This window comes from Centruroides vittatus, unplaced genomic scaffold (assembly GCF_030686945.1).
Source record: "Centruroides vittatus isolate TY-2023 unplaced genomic scaffold, ASM3068694v2 contig_1031, whole genome shotgun sequence".
NCBI classification, from domain to species: Eukaryota; Metazoa; Arthropoda; class Arachnida; order Scorpiones; family Buthidae; genus Centruroides; species Centruroides vittatus.
In genome coordinates, this window is record NW_027120669.1 from 458,885 (window position 1) to 483,340 (window position 24,456).

Here is a 24,456-nt window from a genome sequence, read left to right on the forward strand (position 1 = left end):
TAAAAATTATACAAGTAGGCCTTAATTCAGGAGTTTGAAATTCTCGAATTCTGGGCACTTCTTGACAAATCTGAGAGAACAACTTAAGTCTAACAGAAGGGATTATTATAGCAAGGAAAAAATTGTAATAAACTTTATATCTAAAATTACCAAAATTTCAAAACAATCTCCACAACAAAACATTCTGAACTTAACTTTAATACTATTGGGTTGAGTCATAAATAAGTTCCGTTAGCGAGTAAGTGTAAATGACTGTCAAATACTTGCCAGATGTTGTGTTGCTTCAACTGAGTTTTATTAGTGGCTATTAGCAAATAGTCTATAAATGTAAATTTTAACACTGAAGTGTCAATAATGTAATAAAAAATTATTTTTCAATTCATTTAAAATGGAACATTTGAAAGTGCATGTACACCGTATCATGTTGTGGGAGTTTAATCTCGGCAATAACGCTACAGAAACAGCAAAAAAGATTTGCAATGTCTACGGCAGCGGTGTAATTTCAGACAGAGCAGTTTGAAAGTGGTTTACAAAATTTTGTTCTGGTGATTTCTCCTTAAAAAATGATGAAAAACCAGGCTGTTCCTCAGACTTTGACGATGACGTTTTAAAGGTCCTGATTGAGCAGAATCCACGGCAAATGACGAGGGAGTTAGCAGAGAAACTGCACACATCCCAATCAACCATTAATCGTCACCTCCAAAAACTAGGAAAAGTAAGCAAGCTGAGAGTTTGGGTTCCACATAACCTCAGTGAACGGAATAAAGCTGACAGAAGGTCGATGGCTGCTACCTTGCTTTCTTGGCAAAAAGAGGAATCTTTTTTGGCTAAAATTGTTACGGGAGATGAAAAGTAATCACATACGAAAATGTTATTTGAAAAAGACAATGGGTTGACAAAAATGATCAGCCACAACCAGACCCTAAGCCCAGTGTGCACGGAAGGAAAATTTTGTTATGTGTATGGTGGGATCGTCACGGAATTATCCATTTTGAGTTGTTGCCACGCAATGAAACTGTTACTGCAAATGTATACGTACACAGTTAGAGCAACTTCGGCTAAAACTTCATGAAAAGTGTCCTGCACTTGTTAACAGGAAAAAGATCACCTTATTGCATGACAATGCAAAGCCATACACAGCAAAGATTACACAAGAAAAAAATTTTGGAGTTTGGCTGGTCTGTTTTGCCTCATCCACGATATTCACCAGACCTAGCACCAACAAATTTCCATCTTTTCCGGGCACTGCAGAATGCTTTACAAGGGCAATGCTTCCAAAATGATGACCAGGTTCAGGAGTTCATCCAAGAGTTTTTTTGATTCAAAACCACCAGAATTTTATGCAAGGGGAATTGATAAGTTGCCCGAAAAATGGCAAGAAGTCATTAATAATGATGGCGAATATATGTTAGATTAAAGTCTATTTTTGTACATTTTATTGGCAAATAAATTTCAGTTTAGAAAACTGAACTTATTTATGACTCAACCTAATATATTTATAATAATTTGTTAACAAAAATTCTTATTAACTGATTTTATATCTTCTTAGCATTCAAAAGATGTTTAAAAAGCTATTAAAAATAGTAAGTGTTTAATTTTGATTATAAAACTCTCTCTAGCTAAATTAAAAATTGGTGTGTATATAACAAATTTTAATAATTCATCCTCCTTATATATTATTTAAATATAATAAAACTCAATTTTTTCAAGAAATTTGAAACTTAATAAAAGACATTATTTACATTCAGTAAGTTGTTTTAGTAAAACTAGACAGATAAGGGGCCGTCCATAAATTACACAAGGGTGATTTCAGCCATTCTAGACCCCTACCCACCTGTGTAAGAAACTAATATTTTCTTTGATCCCCTCTCCCCTTTTCTATCTTATGTAATATTTAGGCATAATTTTATTAAAAGATTTTAACAAAAATAAATTTTTTTAATGAAACCCTAAAAACCTTAGGTCCAAAATATATAATTATTAATTTGTTAATTAATATGTACTATTATTTATAAAAGACTGTGAACTAATTTAAAAATATAAAAATTTAATAAATTCGAATAAACAATTTATTTTATGAACTTTTATTAACAATCTTAATTATTAACAATCTTTTTAATTATTAACAATCTTTTTATCATCATCATTAATCAATGTCATAATAATCATTTTTATATTAATTTTCACAAAAGGACGCAAAAAACTTTGATCAACTAGCTAGTGCACTTGTAAACAAAAATGTCTTACAAAATAAAACAAGAGAGAATAGAGAGAAACCACATTCCTTTGCCATATTGATTACATCTTGGCTAAGGCCAAGAAAATAAACTACATGCTGCTAAAATGTGCTAGGTGCATCTGAGGACTAAATCATAAAGCTTGTAAAACTCTATATAATGGGCAATACAACCAATACTACTTTACACGGCCTCTAGCTGGGGTCACGTAACTAGTAAAAATTCAGTAGCAAGTAAATTACTCTTTCTTCAAAGACAGTTTGCCATCAGAATTTCAAAGTACTCCAGAACTGTTTCTACTAATGCCTCTCTGATTCTAGCAGATCTCCTTCCTTTGCCACTATGTTAGATTCTAAACTACTACATCAGAACTATAAATGTCAAGGCTCAACAACAGTCTCTACTCCTATCTATGGCTGTTCATATGCTACCATATTGCAATTACCCTATCTCTGATCATCACCCTGTAAACAAGGTTATCCCCAGGGTACATTTGATGTCATCTGCTTCTTCCATGGATAACCATGCAGACATTAATATCTACACAGATAGATCCAAAAGCCCATTTATGTCTGCCCAAGATACAGATACTTCATGTCTTCTCATGAAGTATCTGTATCTTCCTCCAAACTGACATATTTTGGGCAAAATATATTAGAAGGTACAGATACCCTCACATATCAAGCTGAAGATGATGCTGTCTACCAAGCTGTTCAGTGGACCACTTCACTACCAAACAAAACTCTGTCTATCAACATTTACAGTGATTCTCTGTCCTAAAATTTCTAATAAATACCAATTTCAATAGCAATAAAATCACATATATCCAGCAACATATTAAAAATTTTGTAAATAAGATAACTTTTATATTTGTTCCTGGCCATAGTGGCATACTAGGAAATTAAAAAGCCAACTTTGAGGCTAAGTCAGCTGCAAAGGACATTGACTGGACTACACTCACATCCCTCTCTCACATAGCAGCCTTAAAATTATATTCATGACATATGCAAAAGTGGAATCAACAATGGTTGAGCAATAAAACTGGTAGAATAACAAGACTATTTTCCTAGTGTTGAATGCAGGTTTCTCATCACCACTTAGAGATTTAACGTTTGTTACTGTTCAACTACTTACTTAGCATAATTTTAGAAGCCACCTAGCAATGTATAACTGGGTAGAAACTGCCTCTTGCTATTGCTCTACAGAAAACCTAGACACCGTCAACCATATGATCTATTATTGTCCAATTTACAATCAAGATAGCCTTATTCTGAAATTAGAAATCTTTACACTTGGTTTCAGGTGGCCATATCCACTCGATAAGCTTGTTCAGAAGCCACTGTTTGATGCTTTTTACAATTATGTTCAAAAAATATGGAAGATAAGACTATTTATAATTTCTAACTTCTAGTTTTACATTTTAGTTTTCACTAAAAACCGAATACTAATTTTATGTTTACTTTGTATCATGTATTTTGGTTTATGTATTCTTACTGTTATACACCCATAGGAGTGGTGCACTTATTCTAATAAAAAAAAAGAGAGAGAGAAACCACCACAGCCTTTCTCCCATGATAAAAAAAATGTCAGCTAGCATTATTATTCTATCATGTCACACCTAATGCTGTTAGTACAACAAACATTCTTAATAGAAACCACCAAGTTAAAGCCAAATTCAAAACTCCACCACTCAATGAGATCAAAAAATAAAAATAAGAATATTATGTAAGACAAGATCTATTACCCCCTACCCGAGTAAGAAATCATAAGAAATCCTTGACTCCCACTTACCCCCAAATACCTTATGTAATTTATGGATGGCCCTATGAATCTTATTTCTGAATTTGTAAACTAGTAATTAAACACTCAAAACAGAATTAAAATATTTAAAAAATCTTTCCACATAATTTATGACACTAACTTTTAAAGCTACTGAATGTGACATTTTGTCTTTCTGTATACAATATTTATTGATGAAGTTTATAAAGTTCCTAATTAACAAAACATTTTTGTTTATACTATATAATTTGTTTTTCTGTATTATTCAAATGAACAGAATTATGCATTAGAAAATATTTGTTAATATACTTTTTGAAATCATATATCAGTTAATGATTGATTAACTATCAGCTAAAGAATATCAAATGAAACTGTTATCAATGCTTTTCTAATTTATTAATAAAATTTTTTAAAACATTAAGCTAATGTGATACTTACTTTGGCCAATTCATTTTTTAATTCTTCCTCTAATTTAGCTCTCTGCTCTGGGTACATAGATGATAAATCATGAACACCACTATCAGGAGTTGCATCATATCCTTTGACTTCTGGAGGCTCATTAAAAGAGTCTAAGAATAAAACATTTAAAATATATTAATTATAGAATAAAAAAATCAAAATTAATTTCATTTTATATGAAAAATTCAATGCCTATGAAAATTAAAATATTTTCACAAAAAGTTTTCCTGAAGATAAATTAAGTATTAAAGTTGAAAAAAAAATTATTTTTCATATAATTAAGTTAATAAATTACAAAAATCAATTTAAATCATATAGGATAACTAATATTTTAAAAATTTTTTGTTCAGTTCTAAATAAACATGAATCTTCATAATTTATACATGTATACAACACAATAATTTTAACAATTTAATGCTCAATCCTTCATGCTCTTATGTGAAAAACTACATAACTTGACAACCAGTGTCAGAAATTGCTTCCAGTAGTCATCAACTCACTCCTGTTTGTGGGTTTCCTCCTCTAGCTGTAAAAGCTTCCATTAATCCACAAGTTTATCAAGCGAAATATCTGTCAGCAATTGTTTAGCAATCCTAGAAACATCAGTACAACTTTGTTGTACTTTTTTGGTTGAAGAAACCTCATTGCTTTCAGTATATCTGAGCTAACTTGTGTGTCTTCTGTATTGTGTATGATTGTCTGTACATGCAGCAATAGTGTTTTTCCAAACTCATATGAAATGAATATGTTTCTCCAAATTCATATGCCTGAGAAAGATGTAGTGTTATACTTTCTCATCTTTCTCAGGCAGTGCCTTTAATGCTTGTTTGACATCTGTTACAAGTTATGTTCTTTAAAGGACCAAGTTTTTAAATTTAAAATAAATTAAATGAGTAAACAAAAAATATTACAATTTTATGTTTTATAATTTCCAAAATATTTTTATAATCATTTTTGATATTTATTTTTTTGCTGTAAGATTTTAAATATTTTGCAAATTAATATTCTTTTTATTTTCTAGAATTTAAAAACAGAAAAAACATCTAATCTTTCCTAACTTTTCACAAACAATAGATCTCTATTAGTGTAACCATTAATACAAAATATTGACTTTTTCTTCACTTTTTTCCTCTAGAATAATACAACTTAAATTGTTATATAAATTTTCCTAATGAAAGCAAATGCCAATTTAATTAAACTTATCTTGGATTATTATGCTTATATTTATTGCTCTTTGTATTAGCAATTAATATGAAAAATAAATTTTATAAATATTTGCCATATAAATGACTAAAAAATATATAAAGAATAAACTAAAAGAAATTATATTTTATGTAAGTCTTCTAATGCTTATTTTCTATATGTTTAAATCCAAATATCTTAGAATATAATTATCTATTAAGTCAAAATATATTATAGAAGAATTAGAAAGGAAAAACAGTACTCATTTTCAGAAAAAGGTGATTGTTCATTATATATTTCTATATTAGATGAGAAACATTTACAGTATATTCTGTTCCTTGGAAACCGAGTTTATTTTATCGAAAACTAACTCTATGCTTATAGAATTTGATTCAAACATGTTATTTTAGTTGCAAAATATGAAACACTATTAAATTTATCAATTTTATATCTTAATTTTTATCACAATCATGAAAATACAGTCTTCCCAACTATATAAATCTCAACTTGATGTAAAACTGTTTTGACAATACAGTTTTACATCTTTTAAGGAAAGACCAATCGAATAACAAGCCATATCAAAAATGTTTTTAGTAAAAGAATTTAAAATTTTGTCTAACATTTATTATCAAAATTTTTTTAAAAATCAATCACATTTATTATGAATTTTTATGAATATTTACAATTTTTTGAAAGTTATGCTTGCCTCTAGGCCAAATTATTTGACATTTAATTAACACTAACATTAATGTAGCTTGATTGATCTGATGATTGTTTGGCAGTATTCAGGATATTATCAATTTTGTAAAGTATTTTTTTAATGTATTTTTAATAATTACACTATTTTAAGCCCAATACAAAAAAAAAAAATATATATCACTTATCAGAAATTGTATCATCTGAAATTACAGAAATTCTAAATTTCAATTATTCTGTTTTATTATTTAACACACAATCAATCAAATATGAAGATGGCATAGTTTCTTCTACACCAGAGGGTGGGCAAGCAAGAGTTCAGTGGGAGCCGAAATGTAGGTTTTGCAAAATGCATGGGAGCTGCAGTTCTGTACTGTCGTGGCAGATAGTATGGTAAGGCAGGGAAGGATAGGGTGTCCCCCATCCGGGTCGAGAACTTGTTTTAAAAGAATAGATATTTGAAATGTCAATTTAATTTATTGCAGCAACTTGGAAATAAATTACTAAATATTACATATAATTACATATTTTCACAAAATTGTGGAAATAAAATTGTAAAAATAATAATAAGCAGAAACTAACACTTTCAGCAAGAGCCGCACATAACTCAAAAAGAGCCGCATTTGCCCATGTCTGATCTGTTCTACACATTCCAAAAACATGTATCTGAATGTAACAGTATAAAATGTTAATTATTCATTTGAATGAAGTCAATTACACTTCCAGATTTGTTTTAAAACTCAAATTTTGTTAAGGCTGTCACCAGCTGTAGTAATTTAACAGAAGACTTCCGGCAGTATTGTTAAATTAAAAATTGTCTATCGCAAATCGTATTCCCTGTTGAAATAACTAAAAATACCGAAAAATAAAACCATCTCTCACATCTTTTACTCATTTTTATGCAAAGATTCCATAAATGGCAAAAGAGAGAAATTTAAAATTAATAAAAATTTAAATTTACAATTAAAAAGGAAATAAATGCGTCATTAATTTCATTTAAAAAAAAAAAACTTTTCCCGTAAATAAATTTTTAAAATGGAAATAAATTACGTTCTGATCGATAATTATGCGCCAATTACAATATTGCACGATACACGTTATTATTTATAGAAAATAATTCACTAAAAACATAACAAGTAAACGGTAGAAAGTGTAGCCTATAGTATTTACACAGTTTACTGATTTAAATACTTAAAGTCACGACATTTTATTAAAAATACATGGAGGAATAAAACGAGATCGCGTGACGTAATCGTTCAACAAAACTCCCAACTGACGTTACCAGTCTGGTTTTCGATTACAGGTTATTCGCGTTAATTCGAAACAACTTACATTTATCGTCGTTTTCATCAGCTGCTATTCTTAAATACCGATGATAGTTATCAGTTAAATCCAATTTAAACGTTTTAGTCATTTCTCTGGGTGACATATCTTCCGCGTGATCCAACATCTTGATGTTAATGTTACAGTCCACTTTAAAGAATCAATAAAACGATCGACTGCACCACTGCAGACTATCTAAAAGCATGCGTGAAAATTCCACTAGAGTATTATATTATAACACCTTTACCGAACAAAGTCAAAATTGATTCGGATAAATCCGTTTTAAAAGCTGTGACGTCAGTTGACATTCGTAAGTTATCACTCGATTGATATCGCACTTACGATTACATTAATATTAGAAAGTACAAGACGTAATATAGGATACGAATTTTTTTAAATCTGACGCCGAACAAAAATTAGAAAAACAGTTTTAAATTTCGAAAATACATTATAAAACGCAAATTAATAATAAACTTTTTTTAATAATTGGTTTAATCGATTTCCGTTTTACAAAACGAACAGTAGTAGTAATTATAAATTTTTAACCACAGCCGTCACATTTCATCCATTACTTATTATTCGCAACTTATCATTTTTGACAATTTAGGACGCGCGAGAGAGGAAAAAAAGTAAATGAATTATCCGGTCAGATCGGTAATGTTAACACTTACTTCTTGTTGACATTTAACAGCTTAAATACCGGAAATATACTTTATTAATAATTAATTACAGAAAGTTAGTTTTAGAATATTTTTCGAAAGCAAATATCAAGTAACTTTTTTCTGAAGTGTTATCTACATACAAATTAAGTAAATATTGATAAAATATGGAAATTAATAATTGATAATAATTTACAATCAAAAGTGTACTTAACAAGTAGTTTAAGAATTTAAAAAATAAATTCATTAAGAGTCATAAGTAACCGTATAGAAGTTAATAGTTCTAAATTTCTAGAAATACGATTCAACAGTTGATTCATAATTTTAGAATAAAAATCCGAGCACAATCCGGATACAAAAAGGTCATATATTCTGAATTAGTCAATCTTGCCTGGAGATTATCAAAGGGAGAATAATCAATTTCACGGGCGTCCCTTCTATTAGATTTCACAAGGGAATTATAGAGTTATTTTTGTTCATTTTTAAAGTATGTGTACAGTATTTGCGACTGAAAACGAATGACCTGCAATCTGGTGTCAGTTTAGATAATTGCTAAAAATAATATCGAAATCCAGAAATTAGCGGTGCTTACTTTATTTATTTTTTTTTTTTTTTAAATTCTATTGTGGATTTAGAAGAAACTTAAGAAACAACCAAACAAACCAACTGATTCTGCTGTGTATTACAATCTACAATGTAAAAGCAAAGTTTTTCTGCATCTCCTATCAAAAAATTCCAAACTACATAAATACATTAATGGTTCCATATTTCCAAAATTTGGAAAGGAACAAACCCAAGAACAATTTTGTGTTCTTTACAACTAATTGCTGGATAAAATATTTTTACAATGCTAATTGTCTCAATTATTTCAAAAAACACTGTACAGTACAGTACATATTCGTTCTGAAATATTTGCATAAAGTTAAATAGATTATTTAATCTCTCATAACTTTGATTTCTTTTTCATTTTGCCATTTATTATTATAATAATTTAAATGCTCAGCCATATATATTTTAATTTTTTTTTAAATAAAACTTTTATTTTTGTTCAAATCAATCGTTTCTTCGGGACTTTTTCATACTAGAAAATGCTATTCTTTTAATATTAAATACTACATTTTAAAATTCTCACAATTTCTTGATACATTACATTAGAGTGTAAACAAACCTTTGACTGACATTCTTCTGAACAGTGTCTAACAAGTAAGACCACAAAAATGATTTGCATCAAGCACTGGTTTTCTTTTACTAAAACATTTTAGTTTCTCCTCTTGCATAAACTAATATATCACTCAATTTTATTTTGTTAAAAGGACATTGTTACTAAATATAAATACATTAACTGTTCACATATACATACAATGCTAAGTGCACACCTATACTCTTTTCACTTGCCATGTTTTAAAATTGAAATGAACTGTGGACGGGAGGTCAATCACAAATAGACTTTTCATCTAGATTTAGTTTTAATTAGATATCTCTATATAGTGTAAATATTAATAAGACTGCTCTCACAATGCTTTATCTCAACTCTCAGTAGAATGGTAGAAGAATAATGTAAAACATGAGCTTGTCTAGGTTACTCTAGCTCTATTTGTTCATTCAAATATATTTCCAAACTACAGAATATTTTTGCTTTCTTTACTGGAGGATAAAGATTATAAGTGAGTAGGAAGGAAACATTTTTATTGATTCAACAATATGAACTGTTTCCAGAATTATAGAATGTCTAAGAAATATAAAGACAAAAAAGCCAAAAAGCCTTATTTTAAAGTTTTTAAAACTTTGATTAGAAGGATAAAACTAAAATAACAACTTAAGATGCTAAATGAATGCCAAACTATTTACAACAAAATTACAACAAAAAATATATATATATAAATGACATTTACTTATTATAATCTTCAATTAATTCTTTTACTAATTTTATGAGTTTTGATAAAAAATATCCTTGTGTGCATAAACAATAAAAATCACAGTATAGTTAATCAAATACATATCTAGCTGTGATCTAGTGGGAGCAATTCTCTGCATAGAACACACACACTTTTAGACTGATCTCACTAGAGAAAGGGAAATCTACCCAGAATTTTCTCTATAGTGACATATATACAAGCTGTACAGCTAAATGCAGCATGTCTTGATTTGTTTCAAAGAGAGACTTTTTGGTCAGAGCCAGAAGAATCCTTATTACTAAGAAAGAATTAACATTTCCTGCAATAAAAACAAATCATTATTATTGTAAAGAAATATAAATTCAGTTTTTGAAAATACAAAAATAGTGCAAATATATAATTAGAAGATGATGAAAAAGAAAAGATACAAGTTCTTAAAGAAAAATTCTGTAAAAAAATGGCAACTTTACATGAAGTGATATGTAAAACCAAACATCACTTAATTTCAAAATCTCTATTACTCAGTTATTCATACACTTTCAGTACTTTATTAATACAATTTTCTTAGGAAATAAGACAACCTTTTAAAAATAAAAATAACTAAAAAGTGCTACAAACATTAGTAAAAAAATTTAAATAATATGTTCATTCACTAAGCAATTTATTCAATTAATATTTATGTATTAGTTAAAAAAAGATAATTTCAGTGTTATTTAAATAGTTTGATGAGGACAAATGCTGAAGATATGTTATAAAATTAAATAAAGAATTTTAATGAAGTTGTGAGTCTTGGAAAACAATGAAATTATAGGAAACCAGGCAACTGAAATAAATTTTAAAAAAATATATATTAAAAAATTCATCAACCTTTTGAAGACTTTATTTTATATTTAATACAAAATATTCAAACAGTGTTTCCAGTTTTGTTCTAATGTGGTTTGAGAAATCCTCCATACAAAATTTCGAATTTTGAAGTGTAAATTCCATTATTCAATAATTTTTATTCAAGCCAGCCTCCAATTTGCCCGTAGATTTTAGAATATTGAAATTTTCAAATTTGTTTTGTGCCTCTTGTCAGGTGTACTTTAATAAAAACTGATAGCTAGGCCATGGGAGGAAAAAATTGCACTCTCTTATCAACCAGATGTCATCATTGCTTTCAGACTTTAGCCTCTAAGACTGTTACTGTATTTTGTTTTTATAGATCAATCATTGTATTTAGTAAAGTTTATTTAAACATTTTAATAATGCTTACCTAAACAGTTTTTTAACCATAGGTAAGTGATCAACTTTAAAAATGATGAATGAAATACTGCGATATCTTGGTACTTGAGTTGTTTCCAACTCAAACACAATTCAGTATTAGAACACATTCTGGAAAAAAGAATATATTGCTCGGTACTCAATTGAACAAATTTTTGATTAACATTTTTATTTTGCATCCATATAAAATTTTGATAAAAATAAAAATGAAGCTGTTGCTGATATTTCTGATCAAGATCAACAAAAAAGCTCAGATGACAACAATACTTTTTACAAAGAAAATGCTCTTGTTTAACTAAAATTCATATAAATACATCATACAGAACTTTTAATTGTGATTGTTAGTTAATTATTGATTGCTTTAATAAACATATCTCTCTTAGTAACAAAACACAAATAGTATATTATTGTTAACTTTTGGAACCTAACCCCATGTTTTGCATTAATCCTTTGTTTCATATAGCACAGATTCGCATAACATGGCACTTTTTTTGGAAAGTAAGTACTGTGTTATACAAGAGATACCTGTATCTTATGTAAATATATATTATATAAAATGTATGTATATGACATTTACTAAGACATTTATGTAAGGATATTAAAGCATATTAATGATGTATTTTTAGTAATCTATCAATAACAAATGCAAGTAGCAAGTTCACTTATTTATTTGCTCTATTCAAGTAATTTCTTCTCAAGAGTAACATATCCCTTTTATGTGAAAAACTTAGTGCTCAGCCAAAAGCATCAAATGTCAGAAAAACGTAGAAAATTTGTCAATCTGTTTCTTAAAAAACTGAAGTATTAATGCTATTTCAAAGCAGTTTATTAAAACTTCTTTAGCAAAATTTAAGCAGTAACATTTAAGAATTACCAAAAAGAAGTCTGTGTGAAGACCGAATTAAGCTGGTCCGATTTTAAAATTTTATTGTTTCAAGTTCCCTCGGGAGATAACGATCAAAATCAGAGATAGCGATCTGGATGCAAAGGATGTGCAGTCTTCCGCCGTCAAACGCGCTTCCCTCCTCTCCGGATCCAACCTCTGAGTCATGGGACTCGACTCATCACTCTCTGTCGCGATTGGTGATCGCAGCAGACGAGACCTGGAGTATAAATAGGGGGGAGATATCTGAGAACGGGGGTGGCTGAAAGTCCGAAGAAGACAAACGTCCCAGCGAAACCGAGTCCCAATTGAAGGCCAATTCGAAGACGCCGGAGTCACTGACTACAAGCCGATCCTTCCGCCCACCGCCAGAGCCGAAGAACATTCTGCGATTGTTGTCGATACATCGACGAGGTATGATTCCCCCAACCATTGTGAACGCTCCCTTTCCCGCGATTAGGGACGGGATGCGCAGATTCTCTGTAATAGGTTATCTATCCAAATAAATCGGTTTTTTGTGCTATCCTGGCTCCGTTATTTCGAATATCGCCTTAACCTTATCGACGAACCCTCACACTTCCTCCACTCGACCTGACAAGTAATTACCCGATCCCGACAAGTCGGGAAAAGGAAGAAGAATTAGCCATCCTTGACAGTGGGGTGGGTCTTGCCGACCTGTTCGCCGATAAAAAGGAGATACGACTCCGTCCTACCTCCTGGCGTTCCCACATCTGTGTTTGCACTTTGTCACTTTAATAAATCTGTTTTCTGTGAAGTAGTAGCCATAAAGTACTAGTTTGGCAATAAATAACCACAAATTTATAGAGCCTTGGAACTCGAAATTTTTTTTACCTTTGACTTTGCCCAATGGCCACTAAGAAAACCCCCTTTTCCATTCACATCTCAGTGGGTATAATGAAACACCCAATAGAAGCAATCAATTTTGAGGAACAATGCCGGACTTATTCTGGATTGACTAACCATAAAAAATTTTTTTCAAGTTTCACCTGCTGGGATCAAGTTGGTTAATATATATTTTTATAATAATTTTAATGAAAATTATTTGAGACATGTTCCAATTACCTAAGCACAAATCAAAAACTGCAGGAAAAATACAAATGCTCAATATTATAAAATTTTAAATAAAAATGAAACACAGTGATACCCCCTTACTTCAAATGTTCCAGAGTTTGTGTTAAATTTGAGAGAAATTCAACCCGTAGCTCAAACAATGCTTATACATTAAAACTGCGCACATAGTGGAAAAAAATTTGCTCACTGTAAAACATCTGTTGTGTGCCCAAGGCAACTCTTCTCATTATGAGATGATCTTTTGCATTACATTTGTGGTTTTAGTCCTTTTTTTCCAGCTTTATTTTTGGTTGTCTGGATATATACAAAGCCTTCAGGGATGTATAGTGCTAATGCTCAGAATCATGTCTCTGAGGTAACTAACTTTGAATGTTCAAAAAAGTCCTAAAATCGTATGAATAGTTGTGTGTTAATATTTTATCTCTCTGCACATTGCCTGTAGATGTGGCAGTCATCTCATGGTTTTGGGATATTTCTTTTTATGATATTTTAAACATTCAAATTCAATTACTTCAGAAATTGATTCTGAAGGTTAGCACTATATGTCTGAGGGCTTCTTCTATAAAACCCCTAACTATTCACCATAGTGTCCAAGAAGAAAGTAAAAGCAAATTCTAAAAAGAAGGTTGTGGTATCAGCAATTGAGGTGAAAAAGGAACTTATTGCAAAGCTGTACACATGGCAGATCTGGCAGCCATGTTTAAGATGACAAAGTCAACAGAGTGCACCATTTTTAACAAGGAAGCAATGAAAGCAGCAGATGTGATTAAAGGTGTGACAACATTGACCTCTAGGAGATCACATGTTATTGAAATGGAAAAACTCCTAGTATGAATATATAATTTAAGGACATATAAAACAACATTTAAATTTCAAATTTGCAAATTATGCAGTCCTAAATATATTTATTTGAATCCAGAAAATTGTTTTAGACTCATTAAATGCTGCTTTTTAAAACTATCACTGAAACTTTTATATTATCTCTGCTAATTAAAAACTTACAACATAAATGACCTTGAAAATCACTTTCAAGGTCAACAAAAGGTCACATCCTACTCTCTTTGCATGACTTCCTATGTAACTAAATTTTGTTAATGTATCATCTTTAGTACTTTTGGAATGAAAAGTGTGCAAGAGACTTGACTCACTCTGTATATTGTACCAGATTATTCCTGCCTATCATCAGTTTTACTGAGTTGATGATTAACTTCTCCAATTTTGTACATTAGAAATGTTATAAGCTGTGAGAGACTGAAGGTTGAAGCAAAGCAGCAAATAATACAGCACTTAAAAATTTCAGAAGATGCATATAGTTTTATTTCAGAACTATATGCATCTTCTGAAATTTTATCATCAGTTTAAACATACCATATTTAAGTAAATTCTTAAAATAGACAAGAACTTATTTAGATCTTCTAAGATGCACATAGGCTTGCTCATTGCACGTATTTCACAATAAATCAGAATCTATATTCTATCTCTAAAAATCACTTTTTTTGGCTCTATTGACAAACAGAGCTAACCTCTACATTTTGAGGGCAAAGCCATTTATTCCAGTTTATTGCTGTGGCTTAAAAAAAATTCATATTTATGAACAGATTGAACAAACAAAACAACAAAAATGTCAGTATACCATTTAATATATAAAATTTACACTTTCTATTTTGATTCAAGAAAAGGTGAACACGTAGAAAAATATACACATTTCCTACAATCCTTTGTATCATTAATTATAATGACTGATGAAACAAAAACACAGGGCTGTGGAGTTGGAGTTTTAGTCGAAGTTAGAGTCGTCAAAAATCCACTAACTCAGACTCCTTTTTACTTCTCCATTTTTATATACATAACAAGTTGGAAAGTATTGGAATTGTATCAAATTTGACCCTCAGAGTTTTTTGCAAATCTACATGTTTGGAGACCTCCTGAACCCAAAAAAATGCGAAATAAAGGGAAAAAATTTGTGTGTGTTTGTGTTGATGTCAAATTTGTTTAATTTCTTTATTTTCTGTTCTGAGATATCAGAATAAGTAGTTTAAAAAACTAAATCTGGCACAGTAGCTTGTGTATAAAAGAGTATTAATGCTATTAAATTTAAATTTTGGTTCTTAATTAAAAGGTAGACAGAATGGAGGCATTGGATGGAAGCATCCTATGTCATCTCCAGTATGGTCAGACTTAATGACTATTTTACTCATTATTAGCGTTCACAATTTTTTATACAACTCGTCTCTCTACCATCGAAATTAAGCTTTTTGTCATTTTATAATAGTACAGTAGAACCCGTTAAGACATTCTCGCCTGAGATGTTAGAATGCATAAGGGGGCACAATTTAGTTCAACCAAATAGACACCCACAACTGCTGTAAATAATTGGGCTATATTTTGGAAATAATAATTATGAGTTACAAATAAATTTGGCACTAAAGGGAGGCGTTAGGCATCATCTCGTATTAAAATTAATAATAATAATATTTAATTAATTAATTTAGAATAATTATTATTATTAATTTTAATACGAGATGGTGCCTAATGCCTCCCTTTAGTGCCAAATTTATTTGTAACTCATAATTATTATTTCCAAAATATAGCCCAATTATTTACGACAATTGTGGGTGTATTTGCTATGCATCAGGTTTCGGTTGATGTTTATATTAGTTCAACCATTTTGAAGCTTAATAACTATTGTTTTAAACTATCCAACTCCAATTTAAATTCCACAAAAGTTACTAGGCTTAAAACTGGGTAAACAAAATCGTGCCCCAAACACACAGTCTAACATCCATGCATACAGTAAGAAAAAAACGAATCTTTTGCATATCTCGACATTTCAGGGTGACCAGAGTCCAAAAATGTAGAAATTTGGGGGGGGGGTCATTTTTTGATCAATTGCTACACACTTTCCCTTTGTAATATATAACAGTCAGGAAACTAAAAATTATTGAATACATATTTGTATATTGACTGTTATTACTTAGAGGAGTCTTTTAGCTTTGGAATAAAAATGTTTCTACATTTTTCTATCTTTATTAGAACTATTTATTGAATCTTTTATTTTGAGGTCACATGATGACATCAGAATTCCCAGGCCTATTTTGCTAACAAGTCCACCCCTGGTCGGAGTCGGTAAATTTTTACACAACTCCACAGCCCTGCAAAAACACATTTTTGATAAATATAATTTCAGAACTATCTTCCCTTATTTAAATAATTTCATCAGTTACTAAATTCAAGATGATTATAAATTCAGAATACTCAATCTTGCATATTTAGTGAGTATTTTATATATATAAAATTTGAAAAATGAAGATTTGTGCAGATTGTTTCATATATCTTGGCCAGGTGATGCTTGAGTACTGATTGTGTTTAACTTTTAAAAGCTTCAAATGCTAATAACAATCATTCAATAGGAAATCTAGATTCAGCATAAGAATATCTCAAATATTCTTCCCTGGAGCAGAGAAGGCTTTCAAAATTTTCATGAAGAAACAGCCTACAGAATATTACATAAAATTTCTAATTATATATGGTATGTATTAGGGTTTCTCATTTCCCAGTCTTTTGCTTGTCCCAGGATTCCAGGATAAAAAGTGAACTGTTTCCTGGGATCTTGGGATAGAATTTATTATTTTTAAGATATACAAAATATCTTGAAATCAAATGATATTAAATTACTTTAAAAAATGAAAAATAATTATATGTTCTGCAACCTCCAAAATCATTAATAATGCTGTGTAAGATATATATTAAAAATTACCTTTGAATTACATAGAAATTTTCACAAATAGAAAAAAATTTATTAAAGTTTGCTGGAACTACATACAACAACAACAACAAAAATGCTTTGAATTGAGTTAAAATTTCAAAAAAAATGAACTTAAAGGTAATTTTCGTGATTTAAATAAAACATTATAAAAATTTACAATAATATTTTGTATTAAAGATTTTAAAAAGCAAAGACAGTCAACACTCCCATCACTCAATCTGATTCTTATTTTAGTAATGAAAAGTCCCTCTACCAAGAACGTTCTTTCCGATTCAATTGATATAGTGGAATCATGTTTAATGCATTTAAGAGAAGACAGATGTTTTGTGTTTTTTTACCTGTAGCCTGAAAGATTTCTAGTTTGTTTTTGAGATTGTAGTACAGTCAAACCTGTTTTTATGCGGGGGATAGGGACCGCATTAAAAAAAACGCATTAAAAAAAATCTCACGAAACTTCACAAATGGCTGTAAATAATAGTTTTCGCAACACAATTAAAAAAATAATTTTTTTATGCGGTCAACAGGGACCGCATAAAAAAAGTCTCACATAGAAAATAACTCAAAACCGTACGAAATAGAATTTATTGACAACAGATGTCAGCACTTGACTGCATCGTCTGGTCTATCGTCTGTTTTACATATTTTTGTCCAGGTGGTGTTTTGTTGACTTAAAAAGTAAATTATTTCATTTTTCGCATATTCATGCAATAATATTACTATAATAAGTGCATTTATGCTATAATAAGTTTATTTAGCTATAATAAGTCAACGTAAGACATGACGAATCGCACGAGACTAGTCGCCAACTATACCGCACAAATTAAAAATTCGCATTAAAGAAATCGCACAAATAAAATCGCACATAAAAAGAGCGCATGTTTTGTGTAGTCTGAAAGATTTCTAGTATGTTTTTGAGATTGTAGTACTTCTTTTGCTCTCTAGTATTCTTGATTTGTCTGGCTCGGCTGCTTTAATAGCGACATCAAGCTTATAGTCCGATAATTCAGCAATTCGTTCGGCTTTAATAATTAGGTTTATGAAGAAAGACTTCATACTTGCAGACTTCATATTCATTTGTATCCTTGCCCAATTTGCACAACCTGGCATTACAGCTATGCAGTTATTGAAGCTACTGGGCATGGTTAAAAATCAAGACAGCATAAGCAAAATTATTCTAGATATTACAGGTTCTGACAAGTAAAGAATTTTCAGAGTCCTGCCACAAATAAGCTACATATTGATTATTGACCATTTGTGACATGCCATAACGAGGAAAAATTAAAAAAAACTAATAAGTGTGTTTAAAATTAATAAATACAAATGTATTCTGACAGTTTATGAGTTAATTATACTTTCTATTGGTAAAATTGCCACAACCTTAACATAAAATAAGAAAAAAGTGAACTTTTAAGAAATTTGCAGGATTTCCTGGGTTAAACAAAACACCAGGATCCCATTTGAGAAACCCTAGTATGTGTAATATATAAAATCAGTTCAGTTATTTTTATATTTTATCCTGTAGTACTGAGCCTTTTGTCAATGCCATCATGAATTCAGCCAGGCCCACAATGGAGTATCCAGGTGGCAGCAAGACAGGACTCCTGCTGGGATGGGACACCCAAAAAATTCCAAGGATTTCTCAGCCCACCCCAATTCATTCCTGATCTCCAGATCAATGGGTTGATACCTTAATCACTCAGTCATCCAGCTATCTATAACAGTATTAACAACATTAAAAACAAGGTAAAAGAACAAAAAACAAAAACAGTAGTTCATTCATATTTCAGCTTTTGATGAGTATCTTAAATTTTTATTTACTATTATACATATCATAGAAAATTAAAACTAATCTCTATAAAATGAGTACTTTTATGGACCAATGATGAAAAACTTTTAAAAAGAGTCAAGTTTAAGAATAAACTTTCAGAAATTGTTATACTATGTTCACACACAATCGACGACTCACTTTGATCTCAATTTACCTACAATCTGGATTGTGACTGTCACCAGTCGAATGTCATGCTGTTTGCACAGGCAGTCTGCTTGAGAAGAACCCGGCTATTACACTCAATGATAAAACTGACATAACTACGCAGTAAGTCACAAACACAAATAAAATGGACGTTTTGGTTAGAAATAAATACTTTTTCTTGCCATATATCGAATAATAGACAGATGTCATTGTCTCTCCAAATATCTTTTTTATTTCTGTCGATAGCCCGACACATGTTCCGCAGCCATCTTGTATTTTCTCACATGCATGGGATTGTGGGATCTCTCTTATGACTGGATCTAGTTTCAAGAACTCTCTTCAGTTGATTCAGCAATTGAACCTTATTTCAGTCGAGATTGAAACGGTTGAGAGAGGTTGCACCACGGCATAGTCGCTGACCTCGGTCACAATCTAGATTGAAATGCTCAGTGCGAACATGGTATTAGGGACCTGTCGGGAGCACTGCTTACATAAAAACCTCCATACACATGACCTTAGGAACATTTGTATTTTATTCAATTTCTTTCTTTGATAACAAATAAGTACATCATTGTGAACTTAATATACATTTTATTTTTGTTTTGGCTATTTTGTCTCTGGAAGCAAGTTTTTACTTTTCTGTACATAATTCCTTAATGCTAGTTACAAAAGAAATAAATACATAAATATTTTACATTCATTTTAAATGGTTATATATTAATCACACAGTTATAACTTTTGTGATATAGTTTCCTTCTTATATGAAAAAGAAAAACATGAATAATTCATAAAAGTGATAAATTGAAAAAAATTTATACTAAATTAAAATTTGATAAACTTTTTATTAAATAAAATAATAAAAGTTTGTTTAAATATCATAACAAGATACTAATCTGACAATCATCACAATGAACAAAAGTTTGCACAAAAATTTTATTTGGAAAAAAATTTGCATGTACAGTACACATTGAATGACAACAGTACCAATATGACTTATTACAAATAAAAAGGGAAAATTCAATGTTCTAGTTTGTATATTAAATACATTTACATACTATATTCCAAACTCATGATTTGTTAGAAAATGTTTATTATGCATCAATAAGGATCATAAATTTGAAATGGATACTCTGCTATTTGGATACTAGTGAAAAAGAAATGCCATGAAATACAGCTTATAGTTTCAACAAACTTAAGGAGATTATTCCACAAATAAAACACAACAATTGGTACTAATAAAAAGGTAATAATAAACACTTGAAGAGATTAAATGAAACGAACAAAAAAGGGATACGAATTTGAAGATTTTGATAATTTGATAAACTTAGTCCTTTATTATGAAAAAACTATGGTTTTTGTAGAAGCAATATTTTTCACTTGAAAAGGCCTTGTAACCAAATAGGAATTGAAATTAAATGTTGAAGCCATGAAAGCAATACTGATTATAAAGCAAAACTGCAACTTATAATACAATAAGTTTTACAATAAAAATGCAAGTGACAGAACTTGAAAGAGGTTCATCTGAAAAATATGCTTTGAGTCTAGAAAATCTACATCAATCTATTAAATTTTAACAACATATTGTAATAAAAAAAAAAATAATAAATCACTTTTTTGTTATTAGAAATTTGAAAATAAAATCTGAAAAATTTACATATTTTTATGCCATTATTAATAATATTGATTTGGATCAATAGATGAAATCCTAGTTAGTTCAAAATTCAGGGAACAAAATAACTGCAACTTCCAATCAGGGCCGGATTTAGATGAAGAGAGGCCCTAGGCTATTCCACTTATTCACCCTGAAGAGAGGCCCTTTCACCTCCCATTTTTGTGTTTGTTTATTAGTCATATGTGTAGAATTTCTCCTTATTTTCAGTTCAATGTTTTAGTGTTCACTGTTTTTAGAATAGTGTAATTTTAATTTTGCTAACAATTTGAATGTAGGCCCCTCTTGATCTTGAAATTCTTATAGGCTTAGTATAGGCTATGGGAAAATTCGGCCCTGCTTACAATTATCAAGTTTCGAATCATCAGAGATTTACATTTATCTGTACAATATGCCAAATGCCACGTAACTGATGTAATTTATTAAGCAAATGGAATACAGCTAAGTATACAGAATGCTATTTTCATTAATAATTAATATAAATGTAAAGGTAAATAGCAAGTCTCCAGTAAGAACCTCAGGTTGTCAGATCTCCTTTACATTTTATTAAAGCTAATTCATCAAAATGTAACTTGAATTATTTTTAAAGTGGCCCAAAAAGTAGTAAGTAACCCAAATATGATAGCCTAGAGCCCTACAAATATCTCAATCTGCTACTTGTAGCCCAATTTTGCAATCCTGAAAACAAGCCATATTTTATGAGATAAGAGAAAAAAGGGTAGTCCATGGATAAGGTGACAACCAAACCTGTGTTACTGTAAAAGCAAAGTCATATTGACCAGATTAGAGTTGTTTTTGGTCTATTTTTCTCTTATAGCATGGAGGCATTTCAATCTAAACAAATCAGTTAACACACACGTATCACAGATCGAACAGAATTTTCACTTCAAATTTTGAAGTAGCCATATTTTGAACTAATTGAATACTTTAACATGTAAATCTCTATATCCCTGGCCAGGACAGTAGTAGTTACGAACTAATGGAATTTTGAACTATCCACGTCCCGTATCATTAATAAAGTACAAACAGATTGCTAACAATACTTATCTATATTTCTTGACAAAATTTTAATAGAAGAGGTCATATATTTACCACTGCAGCTTCTCATCTCATTTTGGCATCAAGAAATTATGGTCAGCCTATCATTGATGGAATTTAAACAATTCTGCTTCTATTACACAGTTACACTGCTTTCGTTTGAAGTTTAAATATACTGTTGAGAAGCTGGAACACTTTAGTAATAAACAACTCCATGTCTTCCATACTCTTTTCAGCAAATAGAAAACATTTTCACTGGAAAGAGTACAGAAGGTGTGCTTAATGAAGTTTAAATACAGTAAACTGGTACAGTTTACTGTAATACTGTTATTAACACAAACTGTTTAATAATGCAAGTATGATAAAAAGTAAAAAATGCATTACAATATTTGAAATAAATTGATAATTTATTTCTGTTTACCTACTTTGTCATTTATTTACATGCATAATCTGTATAATAATATATCACTATCACTAATTTTCAGTAGTTAATCATCATTTATTTAATTTTTAAAATGGCTAATCTATATATATATATATAATCAAGACAAGTTGATGATAATGATAATACAGTAGAGCATCGTTTATCCAAATCAATTGGGGACCGGGGTTGTTCGGATAACTGATTATGTACGAAAAAATATATTAACCTATTCCATGTTGAAATTTTTCTTCGTTGCATGTCACTTTGTGTTGAATTTTCGTCGATTTTAAGCCTAACGAAAATTTTTATAATAATAATCGTGGCTATTGTATCATTAAAAATTATTTCTCTATTTTGTACAAACAAAATAAATATATTGAAAAATATAAAAACAAAAAAAAATTATACTTTAGAAGTTAATCTAGTATCAAAAATGTTTAATTCAGCATGATACAGTCCAACTGGAAAGCTTTTGGTTAACAGACGTTTCGGTTGATCGGCTTTTGGATAAACTACGCTCTACTGTAATAATCAGCGCAGAGCCCAAACGGTTAGGAGTTGAAAGTTAAAATTTGGTACACAGTTAGGGTAAGTCACGAAAACGCACACTAAGAAGGGATTTTTTGAAATTCCTCCCCATGGGGGAGAGGGAGAGGATTAAGGCTTAACACTTCCATCAACAATGGAATTGTTAAGAGAAAGTGACATTCAAGACGCAGATGCAGTTTTTTCGTTTTTGCTGGAAATTGAACATATTTTTAGACCCATGTAAAAATTCTCTAATTAGTCTGGAAACAGGAGGACCCAATTCTTGCATTCTGTGAAAACGGGTAATGTTGACTATAACGTAATAATCTTAATCTTCGCTATCGTTACTTTTGCCCAAGCAACGCCGGGCCTACCTGCTAGTAATTTATAATTACAAAAACATTCAAGTCTTAAATCAAAAGTTTCAGCTATGGTAAAAGTTCTTTAATAAGAGACCTTTATTCCAATTAAAATTATAATTTTATGTTGTGGATTTTACAGTTAGTGATTTTAATCATTTACTTCAACAGTTACCTCAACAAGAATTTTATATATATATTATTTAAATCATGATAAATTTCTACATTACATTCCCATTAATTTTTTTATATTCACATTCAAGTTGTACAAAATCAATGTAAAAATTTATTAATAATATTTGAAGTAATTTTTGAAGCATGATTACAATTGTTTGATTACAAATTTGTCAAAAGATAATGTTTTTCTTATATACATTTATTAATCTAAATATATAAAATTACTTGTCCTGACTGACTGACTGACCCATCATCACCCGGAGCAAACCGCCGAACCTAAAGAGGTGAAATTTGGTACATAGTGTGCGTTTCCATGACGTATCCTAAGAAGGGATTTTTCAAAATTCCCCAGCAGAGGGAGGGGGAAAGCATTAAGGCTTAATATGAAAAATGGCTTCTACTGTACTATTTTAGATGTGATTTTTTGTTTTTAACTACATTTAGTCATTAGGTGTATTAAATTGGTAACATTTCAGACATTGTTGTAACTATTTTTATATATTTCGATTTTTTAACCAAATGTTCGAAACGTTTTAAATTCAAATTTGTTATTGCATATTGGTTCGATTATAGAACGTATGTAAATGTTTCAGAAAATTGATCAAATTGAAAACAGTTTGTTTGATTTTCAGCAATTCTCATCATTCTCAGCAGTAGGTGTTATATAACAATTACTATAGTTGTTGAAATACTGAATATAAATGGTGTTTGCTTGCAAAATCCACATGGACAAAGTCGCGGGTAACAGCTAGTATATGTATGCAAGAAAACATTAAATTTTGATAGAGAAATTTAAAGTAAACTAAAATATTTTACAAAAATTATGAAGTATTTAAAATTTCTCTTAAGATAAAACTCAAGTTTAATCATTATTTGATTAATAATAATAGTTTGATCTTCCGTATTTTTTACACACAGTATAAAGATGAAAACTTATCTTATTTTGATATAGAAATTTTGAAAACAATTTTGAACTAAATTTCAATTATTATAAATAGTAACAATACATATGATATAGGCCTATATAAAATCAATCAATCAATGATTATAGCTCA

At 30.0% G+C, this 24,456-nt stretch overlaps 1 protein-coding gene across 5 annotated transcripts in view; it reads right to left on the reverse strand.

The window, feature by feature from the left end:
* The window catches only part of LOC136990748 (tumor protein D54), a 36,075-nt gene that overhangs the window by 8,942 nt on the left and 2,677 nt on the right, over positions 1 to 24,456 (reverse strand). Inside the window, exons 1-2 of one of the 5 annotated variants that reach the window (XM_067289182.1) lie at positions 7,686 to 7,978; positions 4,455 to 4,585 (exon numbers count right to left, since the gene is read on the reverse strand). In XM_067289182.1, the coding sequence (XP_067145283.1) occupies positions 4,455 to 4,585; positions 7,686 to 7,803 (249 nt within the window). In that variant the 5' untranslated portion in view covers positions 7,804 to 7,978. Of the gene's footprint in view, positions 1 to 4,454; positions 4,586 to 7,685; positions 7,979 to 24,456 lie in introns of those variants that run through there. The other 4 variants (XM_067289197.1, XM_067289189.1, XM_067289210.1 and 1 more) reach the window with 4 other exon arrangements.